The 24,922-nt window shown below is 34.3% G+C and overlaps 1 protein-coding gene across 1 annotated transcript in view; it reads right to left on the bottom strand.

The window, feature by feature from the left end:
• Nucleotides 1-9,167: 9,167 nt before the first annotated feature.
• The window catches only part of LOC149795622 (coiled-coil domain-containing protein 186-like), a 91,581-nt gene continuing 75,826 nt past the window's right edge, over nt 9,168-24,922 (bottom strand). The window contains exons 17-18 of the mRNA XM_089965453.1: nt 20,692-20,841; nt 9,168-17,836 (exon numbers count right to left, since the gene is read on the bottom strand). Coding sequence (XP_089821579.1) covers nt 17,732-17,836; nt 20,692-20,841 — 255 coding nt within the window. The 3' untranslated portion in view covers nt 9,168-17,731. The remainder of the gene's footprint in view (nt 17,837-20,691; nt 20,842-24,922) is intronic.

Raw genomic sequence — 24,922 nt, 5'->3', positions numbered from 1 at the left:
TTACTAAAGTGTGTATTTTTCCCTGAGGTGATAGATGAAGGCAGGGCTCCAGCCCATGCATTGGCTGGAACAAACCCCTACTGGGCAGTAAACCGGCGCCATTCCCCCATCTCCAACCCCCACCCCCATTATGGTGTCCTATGTTCAAGTTTTTTTTTATAGTGATCACCTGACCACAGCCCATCATTGTTTTTGTTATGTATTCAGCAATTTTTATTATTAATTTTTTGTCAAAGTCTCCATCTAGAAATAATATGTTGCTCCTTTGGTATCTCTCTCTCTCTCTCTCTTTTACATATTTCCATTATCAGTTTAATCCTGTCTGGCTTTCTTATTTCACAATGGGCTATGGCGTGGTATTTGGTGAAGTTTGCCTGCTTGCACATAGGGCATTTCGGTATTAGACTTATTATTCGCCTTCTTAGGGCCACTTGCCCCGTTAAGAATGCAGTGTGCATAAACTTGAATATTAAACATTGTATCTTTAAGGAATTGATGTTGGCCCAATGCTCTATCCCAGTTGATTCCATAGTTATCCTCTTCTACTTTACTTCTCAGATTTTTAGTGACATCTTTCATTATCCATTCATATGTTTTATATTTATATGTTTTACATAATTCCTTCCTATCTCTATATTTTACAGACTGTTCTTTAATATACCTAAAATTCCTAGGGACTTCAAATTTTTTCGATAACAAATTGTTTTTGTAAATATCATCACTATTCTATTAGTGAAACCATACCAATAAATTATAAAGTGTCTCCCATGGTGTCTGTGGCTCTGAGTTTAGCCTTTTTATTCTGTTAATTATATTTGTACATTTAAGGAGTAGTGGGCTATTAAAGGCTAACCCTCCTCTCGTTTTTGCCCTATATAACATGTCTTTTTTGACATAGTGAGTTTTATAACTCCAGATGTAATTTATTATATCATTGTCTATTTTATCTAGCTTTTTATTTCCTATGTCTATTGATTTTAAGGTGTCGTTCATGTTGAATACATGTAAGTTTTGGCCACTTGTGCCCGCCCCATTATGCATAGTGGCTTGAGTGCCCAGATATTAATGTTTTCTTTTATTTTCTTTTTCATGTTTCTGTAGTTTTCTAGCTCCTCTCCTTTTCCCAAAAAAGGCTCCCAGAGCTTTTATCCGATTCTTTATTTAGTGTGTGTGTGTTGTTTTTTTTTTTTTTGGGTGGGGGGGCAGTCCAGGGTGATTCCCCTGCCAGTTTCCTATTTTAAGATTTCAGTTTTTTCATGATTTATTTTTTACCCTGAAGCTTTCCCAAAGGATTCAAATTCCTTTTCTAGGTGTTTGGAGCAAGTTGGGTCCTTTATAAAGTTCGTGCAATTGTCTGCATGTTGGAGCATCTTAAACTCTTCCTTTAGATTGGGGATTTTTATTCCCTCAGTTTCTTTGTTGTTTCTTATTTTGGTACTTAAGATTTCAATTGCTATCACGTATAATAGCATGGATAGTAGGCACCCTTGCCACACTGATCTTTGTATGTCAATTTTTTCTGTAACAGCCACATTAACCTGTACTCTTGCAGTTATTTTATTATACAGGATTTGGACCACTTTTGAAAACATGTTCCAGATCCAAAATTTTCCAGAATTTTCTGTATGTAGTTATGTTCCAATCTGTTCAAGGCTTTTTCTTGGTCGAAAAGTATCATAGCACCTTTCTGACCCGATTCCTTTAAGTGGTCTGTAACTGTCTTTATACTTAGAATATTGTTTTGGATGTCCCTTCATATTGCTCCAAGTGTTTGAGTTATGTTTATTCGTTTCATTTATTATGTTTATTCGTTTCATTTTGTACCCTATTTGCTAATATCCTACTTAGAATTTTGTAGTTTATATTAAGGAGGGAGATAGGCATCCACTTTTTTAATTCTTCCCTATTCCCCTTACCTTTTGTAAATTATTGGTATTAGACCTTCCCTCATTGAATCTGACATTGTATCATTTTTTAGTATAATATTATTATATAAGCCATCAAGAATCAGCATTAACTCACCTTGGAATATTTTTAGAATTCCGTGATTGTTGCTACCCCTCCCCTTATATCCTCTTTTGTTTATAATTGTTTCAAATAACTATTGCATCCATTTTATCCTCCACCATTGTAATTAATTCTTTAGAAAAGTTATTATGTGTTTCTTGGACTAAAATAATATCATAATCTGTTAAATTTGTTAATTTAAGCGCTTTTTCCCCATCTATTCCATTTGTATTAATTGAAGCTATCCAGAAGTTTTTTCCTTCCATTTTTTATTCCCATTAGGTTGCCGCATTCTTTGCTTATAATTTATGTATATTATTATAGTATAGATTAAGTTTAAGGTTTTGTATATTGTTATATTGCAGGGGGCACCAGTCCCCCATTAAATTCCATTGTTGGAGTCCTCATATGATTCATTACTTTCAATTTTGTCTTGTGTCTCTTGTTCTGTTTCCATTTCCGTGTCCGTTTTGTCATTTTCCTTGTTTTCATCATCATAGTCATCGTCGTCATCATTTTCATTATTCGTCTCACTATCTTGATTTTGTTGGTCCTTTTGTGTTTTTTTCCCTCTTTTTTGACATTAATTCCCACTAATCCCATGATTATTCATTGATGCCTGCAATTAACAAAGATAACAACACATCGCTAAGCCTCCAAGAAAAGATGTCAATGGTTAATTATAATGAGTCACTTTTCGTAAGTTAATGAATACATACTAATTTGAATAAATGAAATCAAATTTACCACACACTATAAATTTGTATTTAAAATACCTGATTTTTTTTTTAAAACTATAATCAGCACATTGTTAATGGTCACTCCTACTAATCACACGGTTATTCTACAATTAAAGAATCAAAACAAACTGCTAAATAGCCGAAAAATTATGTCAACAGTTAATTATAATTATACCTATAAATTCTTAATAATATTTAACTTTCCAAAATAAAATATATATTTTATGACTAGTAGTATATAATAAAAAGAATACAAAAATGTTTCAAATGCTTTGACATAGAATTGTTTTTAAAATAAATAAAATCTGATGTCTTAAAACATTAAAATTATTCCACTGTGGCTTTAAAAGAAAATCTTTTAAAGGAAGTACATAATTTCTCTTACCTTTAGGAAAAGGAAGGCGAATGCTGTGAAGTCTTGAACAAAACTATTACCAAAGACTTGCATGGTTTTACTTATATTGTGATCTCAGGCAGCAAGGAATGTGAGTTCACTCTCATATGGGTAAACTGGACTCACCCCTGCACTTCAGAGTTAAGAAAAATTACAAGACCTGTTTCAGAAGATTTACAAAAACATCCGAACTTGTATGATAGCACCTTTCATTTTCCATAAATGGTCCTATAGTTTGGCAGCTTTAGACTTCACAGTTCATGACCTTCACAATATCTCTTTTTTTTTCATGTCACGTAGGTATACAAAAATTCATCTAGCCAGCATCCTAGAAAAATTTACTCAAACAGCAGTCACTGAGTCAACATCGTAATTTATTGAATCAGCCTGATATATCTTTGTATCATGTTACTGAATTAGCTGACTTATTAAATGATACAAATTTAAGTTACAACAATAAAGAAATGCATATTGTAAAACTTCATTGTAAATTCAATCTTCACATGTATATTAAGTATATAAATTTGTGTAAATCATTTATCTCTGATTCTTAACATGTTGATTACTAATATAACAAAAAAGAGCATGACATTACAAATTAAAATTTGTTCCTTTGAAGTTGGCATTCCGTTCATTGGATTAATGCATAGTATTCAATCACGAGGTATGAATGACACAGGCCATTAAATACCTTTCTGTTTCTTACATCTTACTTGTATACTATTGCTAGTATATCTTTTCAACAGAGTTATATTGATTTGTTAAAAAGAGTGATAATCCCTATGGCACTAGAACTGCAATGTGTTGTTCTTCTTTTAATTATATATCATAAACGAACTTACTTATTCTTTAACTGCTCCAGTGGTCTAGTGGTTAGAGTGTCCACCTTGGATGAGGGAGGTCGTGGATTTGATGCCCGGTCGAGTCATAACAAAGACTTACAAAAATGGTACTAACAGCTGCCTCGCTTAGCACTCATTATTAAGAGGTTAGTATTAGGACTGGTTGGCCTGGTGTCAGGATAATGTGAGTGGGGCATCATGCTACATGTCTGCGGCATGATGCCCCAGTGCTAGACATCACTATAACCTGCCACACTGCAGACATAGTGAAATGACTGAAAAATTGTTAAAGCTACGTTAAGAATCCAAATCACATAAACACACATATTCTTTAACCATTAACCTTGTTAATGTTTAGATATAGTTAAAATCTTCTTAACATGCATGTAGCGACACATGCTTCTTTTGTGTGTAAAATTTGAACGACTGACCAAGTGGTTTTTGTTGTATTTGATCTTGTGTATAGAACAAAAAGGTCACTGACTGTGTTACATTATTATATGACCACACATAAACACAATAAATTAAGCTGGGGTGGAATTGTCGTGTGGTTGAATTGTCCTTGGGGTTGAAATGTCCAGGTCGAATTGCCTTTGGGGCTAAAATGTCATGGGATTGAAATGTCAGAGAGCCATCAAAAATACTGAAGTCACAACAAGTCTAAACATTAAGAATAAAAATATGGAAACTTTGGAGCCAAGTGTTACAGAACTTTCTTATGATTCTTCGTCAACCTTAAATAATTACATTTGTTTATTATTTATATTCAAGGAATGATTTGGGTTTTTTTAATAACTAAAAGGACATTTTAGTGCAATTCGGTTTTTGTCTTTTCATGTTGGATGCTAGTCATATAAATCAACCCCACAAATCTGCATTGATACTACTGGACGATATCAATATCATTATGGGTGAGGTGCTGATTTATTGACCTAGTTTGGCTGCAATTTAACATATAACTAGCTTAATTGACCGTTTAGAAATGATACAACTAATAGGGATAGTGAAGTGCTTTATACTGTGGCTACTGTAATGGGACCCATGGCCATACCAATATTATGTGGTATGGTGAGAGACTTTTTAGTGTGGCTGCTGTAATGGGATCCATGGCCATACCAATATTATGTGGTATGGTGAGAGACTTTTTAGTGTGGCTGCTGTAATGGGACCCATGGCCAAACCAATATTATGTGGTATAGTGAGACTTTTTAGTGTGGCTGCTGTAATGGGACCCATGGCCAAACCAATATTATGTGGTATGGTGAGAGACTTTTTAGTGTGGCTGCTGTAATGGGACCCATGGCCAAACCAATATTATGTGGTATGGTGAGAGACTTTTTAGTGTGGCTGCTGTAATGGGACCCATGGCCATACCAACATTATGAGGGATAGTGGTTGTTGTTGTTGTTGTTGTGGGGTTTAACGCCATTTTTCAGCACGCGATAGCTATACATGGCGGCCAGTATTAATGGTGGAGGAAGAACCCGGTAAAACCCCGGAAAGAACCACCGACCCACGAGAAGCTACTGGCAAGCTTTCTCACATACCCACATTGGCTGAATCCGAGACTCGAACCCACGCAGACAGAGGAGGGATAGTGGTATAGAGTTATTTTTTAGTGAGGATGTAATTGGAAGCATGGCCCTACCATATAAGAGCAACAGTGATACATTGAATGGGAACCATAGACATACCCCAAAAAATGAGAGGCAGTGGTATACTTAGGGTCTGTATAGTGAACTGCTTGAATGGGAACGAAAGGTCATATCCAAGAAAGTACCCACGGCAATACCCATATTATAAGAAAGGTTGTGGTATAATGAGGGACAGCATAGTAACTAAAATGGATACCATGCCCATACCCAAGTAATGAAGAGAGACAGTGGTATAATCAGTGGTTTTATAGTGAGACTGCTATAACCCCCCACCACCATGTGTGTTTCCTCTTTGCACTGTTTTTAAAATTAGGGTAGGTAGGTAGATTTTGTTAACATTGTGTATAATTAAAGTACAAATGTGTTTCAGGAAGAAAAAAATTAATCTGGGGTAAAAAAATAAGCTTGGGTCGGCAGTGAAAAACAGGGATGATCAGTCAACTGGAAACACATATTTTTTGCCTATTGGACAAACCCAACTAATACAGACAGTGGGAAAATCAGGGCTTTTATAGTAAGCAGCTATAATGGGTGCAATGGCCATTCCCAATTTATAAGAGGGGCAGCATTATATTCAGTGACTCTGTAGTGAGATTAATGTAATGGGAACCATGGTCATACCATGGTTATAATTGTTATAAGAGTCAGTGGTATAATGAGGGACTGTATAGTAAACTATTAACTGGCACCATGGCCATACCCATTTTATAAGAGGGACATCGGTATACAGTGGTGCTTTTTAGTGGGGGAAAACTGTAATAACTGGTACCATGATCAAACCCATTTTATGAGGGACATCAGTATACAGTGGTGCTTTTTAGTGGGGGGAAACTGTAATAACTGGTACCATGGTCATACCCATTTTATAAGAGGGACATTGGTATACAGTAGGGCTTTTTAGTGGGGAAAAACTGTTATAACTGGTAACATGGTCATACCCATTTTTTAAGAGGGACATCAGTATATGGTGGGGCATTTTAGTGGGGGAAAACTGTTATAACTGGTGCCATGGTCATACCCATTTTTTAAGAGGGACATCGGTATACAGTGGGGCCTTTTAGTGGGGTAAAACTGCACTGACATTTCTTATGGGTCTATGGGTTAAATGCTAACCATGTCTAGCATGATTATCATTGATTAAATTTGTATGTTGACCATTATCACAAATTTGGGGACATCAGGAAAACCTGAATTTCAACCAGGACTTAGTGCAGTAGATCCCTGGCTTCCATCTATACTCAAAACAAGACTGTTGATTAGAACAACCACATTTGCCAGATTAGTCTGTTTAAATATGAAGCCTGACACTAAAACCATAACCAGTTTTGCAAAACCATATTTTGTATGTAAAACTTGTTAAATTTTTGGTAGCATAAGTGCCTTATCACAGTGAATTTAATGCAATACTTCACATATACATATGGATGGAACCATATACTTACAAACACTAGAATAGGACCTATTCAAATTTGTGCTGGGGATACTACGGGACAATAGCTTGGTAGCCAGTCTGATTAAGATCTTCACAGTCCTATGCATACATGTCAAGTCTCCTCGACTGTCTGGTCATCTTTTGATTTTCAACCCCATCTTTAGGTCTACTGATTTGCCGATGTAAATTCCCGGAAATAAAAAGCTGCCAAGCAGTCATTTCCAGCAAAAACAGCATCTACCAAGCATATGTATTTCCAGCTAAACCAACATTCAATAGACTGTTTACAACTATTTTAATCCATCAATGAAGATGCTATTATCCTAACAACCAATGAAATCGTGGCTTGTACCTTGTGCAGATGCAGTTATTATACACATGCAAGTAGTTTTACTTGTCGATATTTAAAAACAGAGTAATGTGTCATGTATAACAGATGTAGGCATCCTGAAAAGTATAAAACCAGTCCTTGAACTATTTGAAATATAATAATTTGGTACCATGTTAAAACGTACACTAACGGAGTTTTTAAAAAATATGACATTGAAGAAAAAAAATGCATTGCTAAGTTCAAAAGTGCTTGTATAGTCAAATTTAAGTATGTGAAGCTTAGTGAAAAGGAAGAACGCTTTGTGTACTGCACACAATTCATACATGGGGAAGGGACCGGATCTTACAAGGCACTTCAAAAGTATGCAGCATACTGCAAATAAGAAATCATCACATAATGTGCCTAAAGTGACAAATATGATGGCAGCCCAGACTACATTCTCCAAATGATCTGCTTCTTCAAGAGTGTGAGGTCCTTCTTTGAGGAGGTTACAGTAAAGATGATAGCTATAGTAAGGTTCCATTTCATGACCAGACCCTGAAGGCATTTGGTTACCTGAATCATGAGATTGTGGATCCTGAGTGCTGTTTCAACATGTTGGGGACAATTCAGATGGACCACAGTGGAAATTTATGTGGAAAAACTGCCATCATTAATATCATGTAAGATAAATGCAAAGTGTGGCCGTTTTGAACTCAGACCTTCCAATAATTTGTGTACTGCTGCTAAAAGAGCTTTCGTACAAGACTGAAACATCAAACGTTGAAAAAATGTTGAGTGCTTGAGGTATCAGCTGTGTCACAAGTTTTTGAATCATATACAGTGATTCTTATGAAGGTTCCTAAATTATTTTTGTGAGATTAAAAAAATAACATACAAGAAAATTAATAAAAATGAGTATTATTCATTGTAGTTAATTTACTTTGTTTTGGTAAGATGTGGACTTCTGCCCTTAAATTTATGACAAAAATGGTCATTATGCAAACCTCCCTGATTTGGACACAATCTCCCTGATTCAATCACAGAAAGTTGGTATGTACGCCTATGTACTTTATGTAGAGGTCTGAAGGACAGCGATAAGGGGTCATGTTCTGTTGACCTTGTGGCTCACCAATCAAATCAGTCTTCATGTTTCTGAACGTGACAAACATTAATGGAATAAACTGTTACTAATGGCAATTCTCCCAACACTATATGGAATGCTTGATCTGGTAAGGTACTATTAAAATAAGTGAAATTCCAAATGTCACCAACACATTAAACATGAACTACCACGTCTCCAAAAAGCCATATTGTTAGTTTGCTGTGCTAATGAGCATAAAGGCATTCTAGGCTTACTGCAGACACTGTGGTTGTAATCATTAGATAGATAAAAGGTACCTTGAGTTGTAAATAAGAAAATTCTATAAAATATAAGGTGCTCCAAGCACTACTGTACACTTCACTGACTTTGGTCATGAAGGCCTTGTCTTTATATAGCAGAAATCTTTTATCCAAAAATTGCTTATCCGGATTATTTGTTTTTGTGAACTGCTGTACTGTATATTAAAAGTCATTCCCCATGCCCATTAATTCAAAATATTTTTGTATCCCTGTGAAATCTGGATGAGCATGGTTTCACTGTAACACAGATAACATTGTACAAGTTTGGAATGATGAAGTCAAAGGCTCAATACATCAATGTTAAACTTCATATGACAAGCATGCTACATGGTCTTTAGTTATTGTTACAAATAAATAGAAAAATAAAAATAGAAACAAATCTGTAAGATATTTTATGACACTACTTTATTCTTCACATGTTCCAGATACGGAATTTTTTCTTATGTAATAAATAGACATTCACAACAAAAAGCTCAATACATCACCAATTATCATATGTACATTAATAATTGTTGTCTTGCACAAATTTTTAATGACTTATTTAATCTTACATGGTTTATCTGGCATTCAGTACATGGTGAATCCCAATTTCTATATTGTACACCCTGACTTGAACTATGCAAGTGCTTTCACTAACATCCATGCATCAATATTCTTAGATGTACCAATCTGAACTTTCATAAAGTTGTTTTTAAATCCATTCAGTGTTTGCTAAAAGTAGAGTGGATATGTATTAAATACAAAACTGCATTTGTATTTTGTTCTGAGTCCGTCAAGATGAGAAACTGCCTGATATTGTGCATCCCAAAGCCATAACAAACTCACCTTTTTTTACAAACATGAAACAAACCATGCATATAGTTTTGTCTATATATTGTTTAATGCATACACATTAATGAAAAAGCTTTGTAAATGAAGAAGTGTACACATTCTTTACAAAAGCAACCATGGACTCAATGATCCATATGAAAAAACCATTTGACCTTACAAGTGCACTGTTGGATGCAAAAGGTTTTCAGAAAAAATTATATGTACTGCATTAATGCAACAAAGCTCTATCTACCTTGCATCTTAATAAACAAAATGACAATGACAATGTACTATTGTGGATAAACCATATACTGAACATCAAGAACAATTAAAAATATAAGTTACATACCTTAGATACACACAAAAAAGTGCAAAAAGGTTGACAAAAAAAACATGATAATGAAACGTTAAAGCTACAATTTTGTAGCGAATTAATATCCTCGGCTGCCGTGACATGAAAAGAGGTGTTTTGTTAAGTATTTAACCTAAATGTGAAGATGATACTGGTCCACTGTTTGTATATATTATACAGTTTTAATACAAGGCTGAAATACTAGCATATTTCAATTGTAAAGGGAGACTACTGAACTGACAAGGTGTCATTCTTTCTGCCAAGTTACATATGCCAAGAGCATTGGGGGGAGGTGGGTGTAAAAAAAGATAGGGGTCATTTTGCTTAAATTGGCAAACTTCGTATTTTACTTAAAAGTGTACCCTTTTAACTGCAGAAAAAGGGGGCCAGATCAAACTGAACCCCTGAATCACCCTTCTGTCATTGCAATTGCTGGAGGACATTTTATCTAAATTTGGAGAGACCAGGAAAAAGGAATGGAAAGTTTTGACATTGACTTATATAGACAGTGTCCTACAGTAATTAACTAGGTGTGCCAATAAAAAATATGTCTTAGAATTTATAGTATCATCTGCAGGGATCTTTCTGCCCTTGAATCAAATGGTATTTTTCACATCTCGCTATGTACATCTATCCAAAATACGCTAAAAATACAGCTGCCTTACAAGAATATGATATAGATGTTTTTTATATTTTCATTAACAGCTCACATAAAATGTCTGAAAGTCTTGTAGTCATTATTTTAGCCCACTAAAAACTTCCTGTATCAAAAGTGTGATAGAAAGTATAGATCTATTTATACTTAACCTTGTTGTAACGCAAGAAATATTGCATCAAAAGAATGGAATATGCATATTTTACACAAAGGCACATTCCCTATATCTTTGTCAAATGATATTAGACCATGCTATCTGCTAATTAATTCAATTAAAAAATGTACCAGTACATGCTTTATCTGTTGTACCTAATTAATTCAATTAAAAAATGTACCAGTATATGCTTTATCTGTTGTACCTAATTAACTCAATTAAAAAATGTACCAGTATATGCTTTATCTGTTGTACCTAATTAACTCAATTAAAAAATGTACCAGTATATGCTTTATCTGTTGTACCTAATTAACTCAATTAAAAAATGTACCAGTATATGCTTTATCTGTTGTACCTAATTAACTCAATTAAAAAATGTACCAGTATATGCTTTATCTGTTGTACCTAATTAACTCAATTAAAAAATGTACCAGTATATGCTTTATCTGTTGTACCTAATTAACTCAATTAAAAAATGTACCAGTACATGCTTTAGCAGGTATATTTACTTTGGTAATATAAGGGACACAACTTGTACTGTATGATATACATGATACATCAAAAGCATATGATAAATGGCACCTAACTATGGTAGTCATTTACTGATTTGATTAATGGCACCCATACAAATGGCATTCTTAAAGGACCAATCAGGAGCTTGATTCTGAAATATCACTCTCTGTAATTAAAAAATTTGAACATTTCAGTTTATATTTCATACCAATATCCAGAAGTGTGTATTTCATCCCTTCTTGCAGGCTGCAACATTTGTCAATTCAACAGTGAGAAATATTCTATTTACTTTTCTGTTTGTAGATCAATAGTATTTCTTGTTATTCCTTTACAGTGAGTGTTGAATATTTTGTAATTTCACTTCACATGCACAGAAAGGCAAAATGTGTCTTATTCTGCATTTTCTTTCTATATTTTGTTAAGCATTAATCTAGCTATGTGCAAGTTCAAATAATAAAAAAATAGAGAAAAATAAAGTGGTTTTTTTTAGATTGATTCACATACTCTTTTTCCTTTGGAACTAAGTATATCAGGCAATGCATGCAGCATTTAGTAATGCGATTCCTACATAAATTTCGGCTCATGTTCGGAACACTATCCAACACTAGATGCCTAACAACTTAACAACAAGCAGAAACAATATACAAAAATATACATAGCCTTCGAAAATCTAATAATACTGTACCTGATTATCACCAATCTCATTCAACAGATTATCTATTACACTGTTTGGAAATCCCCTATCATTGGATATCAAACAACAGATTATCTATTACACTGTTTGGAAATCCCCTATCATCGGATATCAAACAACAGATTATCTACTACACTGTTTGGAATTCCCCTATCATTGGATATCAAACAACAGATTATCTATTACACTGTTTGGAAATCCCCTATCATTGGATATCAAACAACAGATTATCTATTACACTGTTTGGAAATCCACTATCATTGGATATCAAACAACAGATTATCTATTACACTGTCTGGAAATCCCCTATCATTGGATATCAAACAATAGAGAAAATTAACAGCAGAAAATGACATCACATGCTTATGAGGATATGCTTGATTAAACATAAAGTGCAAAACAGTGCTCTAATGAGTTCACCTGTACTTTCCAAGGAACATTTTATATCCATTTCTAGTAATAAACACTAAAACTATATGCAATTCAATGAAATTAAGAAACATCTGAGAAATGTGACAACAATCAAGTTCTTGAAAATCAGATGTCAATTGCAGTTTGCACCTCTTTTCAAGCAAACATATATTTGAATAACTACTTCAGCCATTTCCTGCTTTTGGACTTTTGTCAGCAGCATTATAATACTGTATTTTGGTGTGTATAATGTGTATAATGCACACTAATATATAGTGTGCACCCAAAATTGCAAACTAGAATAAGATTTTTAAATAAATAATACATATAATAATCCTGTTCATTTTCATGTTTTCATCCTGCTACAATAGTCAGCCATTTTGGACTGTACACTGATCATCATTTGTTATATGTTTGCAATAAACCAGTACTTGATTTTTTTCTCTAGTCTTTCTTGTCAGCAATCAGCCCCTGATCATGACCAATAATTTTTTAAAAGATATAACAAAACAAAAAAAAATGCAATATTGAAAAGTGCCATTATAAGGTTAACCCTGAATATGGGTTTCAGTCTGTTGCATAAAAAATCCCTCAAATTCCTCTGACATCATCATTTTTATAAAGTCAGTACGTGTCCCCATCTATCATCTGGCACATCAGAGCTTTAGCTGGCACTGATTACCTTCGAAATTCCATGCAGGGTCATTTAAACATGGATCAATTTGTAACCCAAAAGTATCTAAATATATTTCATTTCAACCATGAATAAAGAAATTAAAAAAGAACAAATCAGATTAACAGTTATTGAGTAATGAACATTTATGAATATGGCAATCATATTTATTCCACTGCAATGTGGCAGTTTGCACAGCTCTGACATAAATATGACAAAGCAGATCAAGAAGTTACACTGTCATGTGAAATGAAATGTGTTTATTAACATAAACAATCAAAGAACAAGACTATCAGTGTTTAATTCTCTTGTGAGTCTAGTAAACAATTTAGTTACCATGCAGTGAATTTATTTCACAAGAAGTGAATCTGACTTGTGTATGCAGCTATAGCACCTTCAACAGATTGACTGGGGGAGAAATGGAATTTGTTAGTTCTTTTGTAAAATGCACATTACCTCCTGAAAATAAGATCCTAAGGTTTAAGAAAAAGGTACACACATACTTTAGAGAGTGAAACTATTGTGACAAAACTGTTTATATAGGGAAAAGATAGAACCTTGGTTTCAAAAAAGCTTGGTTTGCCATCAATGCTTTATTTTGAACTTAATCCACAAATGTCAAGAGCTGTACCTTTTGATACAGAGCTTTAAAAGACAACAAAAAAATGCAGTCTTAATAAAAGTATAAGAATTAAGCTTGTTTGTTTGTATCTGCATGCACTAAAGATGTCAGCATTTTCTTTTGATTCAGACCTTTGCATTTATGCCAAGTTTTAACAATCAATAGTTTACCCCATTAACTGAATTACTGCAGCACACATTAGCTTGCCTGTTTGCATGAAAATAATGGAAGTGAATGTTGGTATAATCTTTAAGAGAGATACATACATTCTTACTCAATATTTTATCATGCTTTATATTTTTAATAAAATAAAATGACAAATCACAAAATATGTACCCAAATATATGCATTTCTAATCAACCACAAAATCTGATACCCATAAATTTAAACATGGTTGTGTCATGGATCCTGATTTTTTATATGTCCTTTATTCCATTCCCTAACACTACTCCAAGCATCAGCCATGCTGATGAACAGATAAAAATAGTTCAGTTTAGTTTCAGAAACCAGTAGATTATAAAAAAATATAATATTCTGCACAAGTATGATGAATTTTCATTAAGCCACCCTCACTGCTATATAAATTGACAGTAACGTTATATGTTCAACCAGCATTTTATTTATCCCCTTCCCCCACTCATGCACCCATTCAGTGAATCTTTGATTATTCTTGCTATACCATGGTTAGGTACATAATACATTTGATTATTCTTGCTATACCATGGTTAGGTACATAATGCATTTGCTTATTCTTGCTATACCATGGTTAGGTACATAATGCATTTGCAATTTTCTTGCTATACCATAGTTAGGTACATAATGCATTTGCAGTTTTCTTGCTATACCACGGTTAGGTACATAATGCATTTGCAGTTAAGGACCACATCATGTCATGGCTCCCCTGTACATTTTTATCCAGGTCATTAGTTTTAGTCTCTGAAATGCATCTGGTTTTAAGACAAATTTTCCCAAAAGACTAAAAAATATGTAAAAACCCCAATCTGAATTCTCAGATAAGAGCATTTCAGGATCACTAAAATGCCACTATGTGAAAACTTGCTATGTTCGCTCTTTTCATGTGTATCACATAAACACTTTTTCATTTCAGGGATTAAGACAATTATTTTTTAGGATAACAATAATCTTCAAATTCTCAAATTCTGGAATATAAAGATATATTGTTGTTGTTGTTATGGGGTTTAACACCATTTTTCAGCACACGATAGGCTATACATGGCGGCCAGTATTAATGGTGGAGGAAGAACCCTGGAAAACCCCAGAAAGAACCACCGACCCACGAGAAGCTACTGGCAAGCTTTCTCACATACCTACATTGGTATAAAGATATAAAGTAAACCACTGTATAGTTATCCAGAGTTTACGAAAATGTGGAGGAGAGGAGTGTAGTATGATCAGAATTTACTAAAATGTTCATACACAGGTGCAAAACATCATATTTTTGCATAATCTAGTTTGGATTTGGAGTTTTGCCATGCATATGGAATAATAATAATTTTCATTACCTTTCCTAGACGATGCTATAAACTATAAGTAAATGATATCTAAATACATACATGACATAGCTATCAATAGGAAATGGTCATCAATTCAATGCTGGGTCCTCCACCTTCAAAACAGGACCATACATGTCAACCCCTGGTGAGGAAAAAGTGTTATCCAAGTGGACAAAAAGAGTAATCCGAGCAGAAAAAGAGTAATCCATATACAACATGATAAAATTCAATGAGCATATATACAAAATGATTTATTTATCCCTCTGGACTTTTAACATCAAAAAGTGCTTCAAGTTTTCATCTATAACACTCTGAGCTTTAAAAAGCAACAGACTCTCATATTGCATTTCAAAACACTCTGTATCAGCTAAGACTATGAATGTTTTGCACACCAGTAGAGCACTAAGTGCTAGGTTACAGAGCTTGGATCTGAATTCAGCTCTATTTTTGTTAACAATACTGAACAATCTCTCACAGTCAGCATTAGAATGGTTGTTGTTGTTGTTGTTGTGGGGTTTAACGCCATTTTTCAGCACACGATAGGCTATACATGGCGGCCAGTATTAATGATGGAGGAAGAACCCGGGAAAACCCCGGAAAGAACCACCGACCCACGAGAAGCTACTGGCAAGCTTTCTCACATACCCACATTGGCTGAATCTTAGACTCGAACCGCCGCATACAGACCACTCGGCCACTCGGGGCCCCCATTAGAATGGTAAAGAACCAATATTCCTTTCATAACCTGACAAAGAAGAGGAAATTTATATCTTTCAATTATTGGGTCTTTAGCTGGGAAATAAGATGAAAAAAATGAACTCTGTCCCCATGAAGTACATTGTCAGGTAGAGTGCCAATTTGATACTTCAGGAGTTCTCCTTCTAATTTATCAGCAGCCTTTCCTGCCGCATGGTGCATCATATGACAGAGACAACCTGATATGTACAATGATGGAGACATTTTTCAAAATATAGAATGCAACTTCTTTATGAATTCCAGTCATCACTGATGCAGTATCAGCTGTAAACTCCATGCAGTTCTGGCAACTTATGTTTATTCAAAGCATTATCAAGCAAATTAAAAAATGTTTTCTCCAGTGGAATCTACTTTTTATTCTGGTAATGAAAGAACACTCTGACTTTGAACATTTCGTTGTCAAAGTCTCTAACACAGAATGGGTACAACTTTTTGTCATCATAATCAATATTCCTGTACTAAATGGCCCAATTTTCAAGACTTCTGCAATTTTAAGTGAAGTATCTTCTGCTAAACACCTAACAATATTAGATGATTTTGTTCTTGCACATGCATATTTTCTGCAACTTTGGAATCAGGAAACATCCGTCTGAACAAAGGACCAATGTAGTCTTCTACCGCTAGGGGTAGTTCGTGTTCTATTAAGAACTTGGTACAAAATGCCTTTGCATTTATAAAATTTGTGTCCACAATTTAGTTCTGCTGTAAAAAAGTAGTTACCTTCGTATTGGAGTTAGTAAAACAAGCTAATTCAATGTTTCTTTATTTCATCACCATGACGAATATTAAAATACTTTCCACATAGCCTGCAAGGGGCATGAAGCGGCCCCAGAATGGAACGCTGTATTATGTAATTCATGTATTCATCTCTGAATCGATTTTTCATCTTTTTCTAATCCATCTGTGAAATTATTTGAAAAACATTTTTGCTGCAACACGCGCATTGACTAGAATAAATCTGACTTGACTTTTAGCGTTAAATACCTATACACTGGTTCTGTACCAGATATGAATTAAAACAAAGAATCTGCAGGCAAAGATTAAAAGTTAGAAAACCAGTATGTTCTCTCCTAAGCCATATAGCTGCTATAAATTGAAACCGAGGTCAAAAGTTTGAAAGTAGAAACCAGCATGTTTCTCGGAAATAGGGCAGCTGCTATAAACAGAACATAATACTGTTAGGAAAGTGCATGCAAGTCTACGGACAAGCATACTCTTATGTCATAGTTACAAAGAAGCCGTCTTTTCTTGAATATGGTCTGTGTGATTAATGGGATGTTAATAAAAATGAGAAAATAAATTAGTAATTTTTTGTGGAGGGGGATATACCAAAAATGAGTAATCCGAATACATTTACGTGTAAGGCATAATTTAGTGAAAAAAATCGTAACGATTATGCCAAAAGCATAATGGTTGGCATGTATGCAGGACTCAACACAGAGATTCATGAAGATATGTTTCCTGGTAACTGAGCAATACATCTTATAATACATGGAAGATCAAATATATGTCCAACCACATGAAATTGAGAAAAGCCTGACAGGTGCCCTGACAGCTGAATCTAAAACTCTAATGTATATATCCCACCATCTACAGTTCCATTATTACAGTCTACAAACTATTGATAACAATGTCTAACAATTGCAAAACCATAAATTCAGTGCTTCATTTCTCTTCCTGGCTAGCCACCAGGAACTGCCTGCTCATGTATTTCATTTTGAGTATCATCAGATGTGCATTCCTTTAAATTGGTCCCTGATTTACAAACTTGTGACATCTGGATTCAGTCTTTGTCAAGAAGCAGCCTGGTCTTTGGTCTTCTCTTGTAGTTTGAGCTGCAGTGACCTGTTTTCTTGTGACAAACGAGCTATCTCCTGCCCCAGTGTGTCAAGACTCTCCTATTAGAAGATAAGAAATAGGCATGTGAATTTGAGTTCTATGAAAGTAAATTAATACTGTTGATGTTAACTTGAGTTAACCAAGGGCAATTACCAATGCTGGGTGTTCAAAATTAGGTCTTAATTTTCATTCTACTATCACTAATAAGAATACTATGAACGGTACTTTATATACTTGCCACATGTTTAATAATCCTCTATGTAAATAACTTACATTTCTGAGCAGAAACCACTTATTTCAGGCACCGTGACTCTGACCTTTTACCTTTTGACCCCAAAATCAAACCACTTCTTCCCTGCCCCCAGTATAAGCCATCTACAAACTTTGGTTAAGGTTTGATTTTGTAGATCTATAGTATTGTATAAAACCCATTTTTCTTCTTTAAGCCAGTGACCTTGGCTTTTGACCTTTTGACCCCCAAATCAAAAGGCGTCTTCCTAATCTCCTGTGCAAGCCATTCACAAAGTTTGGTAACTAATTATAGACACAAGTCATAGTACAGAAACTGTTCTTCTTTTAGTTAGTGACCTTGACCTTTGAGTTTTTTTAACCACAAAACTGATAGGGTTCTACCTTGCCTGATGTGCAAGCCATCGACAAAAATTGGTAAATGTAGATGGTGGCAGTAAACTTAAGTTATGTAGAACAATTTTTTTTTTGTTCTTTCAGAATCAATAGGGTTCATCCTTACCCAAAGTGCAAGCAATCCACCAAGACTGGTAACTAGATTCAGTCAGTGACCTTGCCCTCTGACCTTTTCAACACAAATTTAATAGGTCTTCCTAATCCCAGGTGCAATCCACCCACAAAGACAGGTAATTATATATGGTACAATTATGAATGTGTCCATGTGGCTATATATATGTACTAGTGTTTAATGGTACTCAGCACAAAAGTGGCTATACATGTATGTTCTAGTGTTTTATGCTACTCAGCACAATAGTGGCTCTATATGTATGTACTACAGTTTTATGGTACTCAGAAAAATAGTGGCTATATATATGTACTAGTGTTTTAAGGTACTCAGCACAATAGCGGCTATATATATGTACTAGTGTTTTATGGTACTCAGCACAATAGTGGCTATATATATGTACTAGTGTTTTATGGTACTAAGCACAATAGTGGACATATATAGTGGCTATATATATGTACTTGAGTTTTATGGTACTCAGCACAATAGTGGCTATATATATGTACCAGTGTTTTATGGTACTCAGCACAATAGTGGCTGCATGTTGCAAACTAGGGGTCCAGATTAAAAAAATGCAAAAACGAAGAAATGCATTAAAACTTGAGGAAGATAAACCATTTCAAATGAAATGAAAACATGAAGCACAAGAAGATAAAATATAAATCTGAAGTAAAAATGAAGCAACAGATAAACATATCTCTGGCCAACAATACATCAAGAATAGAAACATGATGAAATTATATGGATGCCTCAGGGCAACCAGCTTTGAATTTTTTTTACTGCAACATAAGTTAATTACAATAATGTAACAAAAATTCTTCAATAAATTTTGTCATTTATGTGAAAAGCATCCAATATCTGTAACACTTTTTGAAAGTGTCATAACTGTTGACACACTTATTTGTTTAAGATCAGCAAATAAAAGGTAATCAAACAATTTCCTTTCCCCCGATGCTCTTTTGTAATTTGATAAATCAACTCCTAAACCTGCAAAGGTAACCTGACTCGATGTCTTCTTGTCCATCCATCTTCTAGTAGCTGGCCACCCTTGACCGGAAACTTCTCTATCTTTTTTGTTTATCTAAGTTTATACCATTATGGTTCATTTTATCGTTAACCGAATACTTTTATTCATGTACCTAAACTGTAAGGTAAAATACCATACAAACCAATATACAGTATGCAAGAACAAATGCAATTGGTTTGATTCTTTATACTTGCCATATTCCTTTACCAAAAGTTAACCAACAGAAACGAGTATCACATGCTGTACATCAAGTGCCCATATTTTCCACCAGCTAATGGGAAAGTGTGATACTAGTGTAAGTCAAAGATGAAAAATCGTGCCACTATTTATTAGCATGTTAACTAAAAATGAGCATTCACTGGTCTTGTTTCTTTAAGGTTTCATCCCCAGTAGTACAGACACCAATGACTACATCTGATAATGAATAATACACGTATGTGGACTAGTGTGGTTTCTTACCAATAAAAAATCACTCAACGCTCAATTTGTATGATAATTCAGGCACCCAGCTAAAGGTACCAAGACTGACAATTCAATGGTCAACGTTTGTTTGGAAAAATATGAAATTCCATGATGATTTTTAACATATTAGTTTTTAATAGTGTTTCTCTGATTGCCCAGCTGGGCTTAAACATTGTGAAAAATTATTGCCCAGCATTAGCATTTGGTTGTCCCAGGCTCCTGGGCAATGGATTTTTCTACCCCTGATACATGCAAAAATATTATGAATGTGTCCAGAGAGCAGACAGAAGCAGCATATAAATATATATCTGGTCCTGGTCCTGGTCAACAATACAAGTAAAACTTATGAGCATTTCTTGGGAAGCAGGAAGCAATAGATAAATATATATCTTGCCAACAATACACATTCAAGTTATGAGACTGAATAGGATGAAGTGTGTCAATCAAAATGGGCAATTCTTTCCCTTAAATGACTTTATCTTTTCCATCAAACTTTTGCAGGGGAAGGAATGAGACATACTTTGGTTAAATTAAAACGAGCCATTGAACAATGAGAAATGTGATCATAAAACAAATACTAGTTCTGAAAAGCTTACCTAAATACAGACAGATGGACAATGGTAGTACTACACACCCTAATAATGAAGAATAAAAATGCACAAATATCTCACCTTGAGAGTGATGTTTTTCAGCAGTGTGTCTTCTAAAACTGCCTGCAGTTTTCTGTTTATTTCAAGCGACAAGTCGATGGTCATTGTTCCATCCATTGAGTGGGAGCTGTATAATGATCCCATGATGCTGTGCTTTTTGGACAACTCAACCTGAAAAGAGAAGGTCTATATGTTAACTGTTCTTGAAAATGCTTCTCTCGTGTATTCCACAACAATTACTACAATCTTGTGAACACTCTTCTAAATGAAGTTTGCAAACACATGTATAATGTAGCAAGATTTTTTCTCTTTTCTTTACAAAATACTGATAAAAGTTAGTTCTCAGTAACATAAATTATTCATGTTAATCTTTGACAAATATACACAGAAAACAACATAAAACAAAACATGTTTCCCAAAAATATGGCTCTGATTTTCATTGTCATTGGATAAACATATTTCCAGTATACTTCTTCAACCTAGTTGTTTTCAATAATTTACTTGTAATTGTAGATAATACAAACACAAAAGTCCCAAGTGTGCTAGACAACACTCACCTTTTCGACATTGATCTAAAAGGCCAATTCAGTAATAAGGATGATGTCTTGGTTTGAAAGACATAATTTCAGGATAATTTCCAACTATCTGCCTTTATTAACTAAAGCTGGTCTAGTTGGTGTACTGGCATCTTCTTTATCAATGTGAAAGTGTTCAAGCCATGACATTTGGACTGATAAGGTACAGTTTCAAAGAGAAATACCATTGTATGATAGGTTTTCCCACCCCAAAATGACAATCATTCCTACCAAGTCAGATTTAAAGTGGACAATTGTTCTTGAGAAAAAGTTCAAAACAGGTTTTCCACTTGGTTGCTAATGATTTGTTTAATCTGGTTTTTCCATTTTATGGCACAGATACACAAGTAGTACACTAAATGCAAAGGCCATTGGTTTAAAGTGCCTTGCCTGAGGACACACAATGGTAACCAACCTTTCCTAATATGATGGTAGGATTCAAACCTGCAACCATTTACTGCAAAACTGGGAAGCTAAATACTGGGTCACTGTAGCTAATAGTTGCCAAGGAATCCAATGTTGCTAAGGAGCCTGCACACAATTTTGATAGAACACATCCTACTGAAGCCACACAAATGGTATGAAAACCAATCTGAATAAAGAAACACTATAAACAAGTCTGACTGAAAATAATAATTCTAAAATGTTTCCAACTGGTTGCTATGGAAGCCACCCTAGACATGTTTTTGATAGAGCATGTACTAAGAAACATTTTACCAAGTTGGATCTAAATTGGCTGAGGTGTTATAAAGAAGATGTTACAAATATTTTCCATTCTGGATGTTATGTAAGCCAAACAATTGCTGGGGGAGCCACTTCAAACACAATGTTGGTAATACATGCCCTTAGGAATGTTCCAACCAAGTTTAACCTGGCCGATTGGTTTTTGAGATAAGTTAAAAATAATGTTGGCAGATAACACAAATTAGGCAGCAGTTCAAAGATGATGCATGCTGGACATGGGGCCATACCATAAGCTTATTTGGTCTTATGGCCAAGTGATCTAAAAGTATAAGGTAATATTTCCAGGAATCTCAATTAATTTTCTGTGCATGTTAAAATAACTTAAGTTCTGATTATAATAAATCCAAAATATTTCAGATACTTCAAATTTTAGACATTTGTATATGTCTTACAGCTTGAACTTCCATCCAGTGCTGAATAGAAATTAGTTAGATCTTAACTGAATTTGAAACTAATACAAAATGTAACATAAACATGAATCATGTCTTAATCTAACATTCTGAAATAATCTACAGTGTAGTGGAAAAATATGGATGTAAAGTAATAACAGCAGTTTTTAAATGGCACCCCCAAATTTTTTATTTTAAATGCATCAAGCTAAAATATTAAAGTTAGTAAAATAAAAACCTCTTTTACAATCACTTTTAAAGTCTTACAGTAACTAAGTACAGACTACTTCCATTGATCTATCATACATAACGATCTTTCAAAAGTCTCACAGAGCCAACAGTCCAAATAATGAATAGCTATATATTTTTAATTGAAAAGAATGGTTCATTCACAGCCCTGAATAAAAGTGATAATTAGATAATTGACACTCAAACTTTCTGTATGAAGTAACGTATTTGAGCTTTGCTCCTGTCACTTAAGTCAGTCTTGTATCGGTATGTTGGAGTAAAAGATGATAGGCATGCAAGTTCAGAAAACAGTAGTCCACCACCAGGGTAAAACTATACAACAAAGTGACTCTTAAGAAAATTAACTGCAAGGTAGAAATAGTTACACAAGTGTTTCGTTAAAGATTTATCTGTATTAAATTTAATTTAAATTTAACTATAGTAGTACATGTATTTCTTCCACAGTGCTAAACAAAATATGATATCCCAACATCCATAACACATCTAATTTCAGATCAGGCCCCACCTGTATTCTAAGTGAAGTGCTCATTGGGCTTATCAAAAAATTATAATTTGCTGGTGAAAACCTCAATCCTGCCAACAGAAATGTAGAACTGTATTGTCAAGTTGTTAAAGACTTGTAACTAATTAACATGTATCTCCATGCAAGCCCCTTATGATCATGACCATCTACTTACCATACTTCTATAAAAAACTAAAAACTTTGTGTACAAAGCAAAGCATGTGACCTATGAATGGGAAACAGATCACATGGACTGCCTATAATTAGTGCTTACTTGGCTTTAACATACATGTGATTCTGCCAGCAATAATGTAAAATACCATTTTTAACTGTCTTATAGTTGAATCAAACGCTTTGGATATTTACAGTTTGAAAAGGGGGGTGGGGTATTTTTACATGTTTCATCTATGCATTAAACCAGCCAGAACCGATCTAATGTAAAACTGTTCCAGCAGTCATTGCAACCAGTATAATGATGCATGGCTGAGTAATGTTCCAGTAGTCACTGCAACCAGTATACTGATGCATGGCTGAGTAATGTGATTAAGACTAACATGTATACACAACAAGATATTAATTGGTATTAATTGATCACCTTATCTGCTGAGTTTAGGCCAAATGAAGGTATTATAATGATAAATGGATCAAATGCTGTCTTTTGAGTCTTTTATTCAAAATCAGTTTGTCCTGTAGAGGAGACAAGACAAGAAAGACCTATCCAAAAACTAATTTAGGCAGTAACACACAAGTATTTTGATTTTCTTTGCCTTGTTTATTTGAGTTTGCTTTATTCAAGATGTTTAAAGTTCAAGCTTGATGCATAATAATAAGTTGTCCATTACTTGTGAATACACTAGTGTAATGAAACAGTGGTTAAACATTAAATGGCACCTATGAACAATACCAAAGGTGTAATGAGAAACTCTATAAAGTAATACATGCTTCAGATGTTAATAAACCCTGTTGCTCCAATGGATAAGGACATTGTTAGAGCAATTGGTCAATGGCTGACATCAGAACCTTAAGAAAAACATTGCTTTCCTGAAATATTTTAGATCCAAATAAACACAAAAGTCAACTTAATAAAATTTTATTTTTTTCCTTTAAATTTGAAGTACAGCAGTTTCAGGGTTGTATTACAAATACTCATTATTTGATTTGTTCCAAACATATATTAAAGACACAAAAAACTTTACATAATACAGTATTCAAAATCTGATTTTTCAACTTTATTAATTACTGTTGATTTTAATTTTAATCATTTTCTTAATTTTTCAATAGGCTGGTGGCAACTGCTTTAACTTTATCAGACAAAATGTATAGTAAGTAAATTTCAGCTGGGGTTATTTCTTTGCATGACAGGCGAATAACCCACTTAATTCATGAAGAGATAGTCTGTTTTGGTATATCCTCCTGTCCTTTCTTGAGCAGTGTGTTTATGTGATTTGAATTTTTTAAATAGCTTTAACAATTTTTCAGTCATATTGCTAAGATGTCTGCAGTGTGGCAGTTTATTGTGATGTCAAGCACTGGGGCATCATGCTGCAGACATGTAACATGATGTCCCACCCAGTCACATTATCCTGACACCAGGCCATATAGCGGTAGAGAATGGCATAATATCCCTCGACGCAATGGCTCTGTTCTCTTGAAGTCTTAAAGTACCACTTCAAAGCCCAAACTGGGTCTTGTAGGTGACCTTCAGCTGATGTATGCAGACTAGACAGAGGTTTTATGACAAAAGTCTGGTTACCCATGGTGAGGAAAGAGAATGCAATCATATGTAACAGTGA

Source organism: Sinohyriopsis cumingii, chromosome 7, assembly GCF_028554795.1.
Source record: "Sinohyriopsis cumingii isolate HCF-2022 chromosome 7, ASM2855479v2, whole genome shotgun sequence".
NCBI lineage: Eukaryota > Metazoa > Mollusca > Bivalvia > Unionida > Unionidae > Sinohyriopsis > Sinohyriopsis cumingii.
This window is presented reverse-complemented; position numbering and strand designations above follow the sequence as displayed.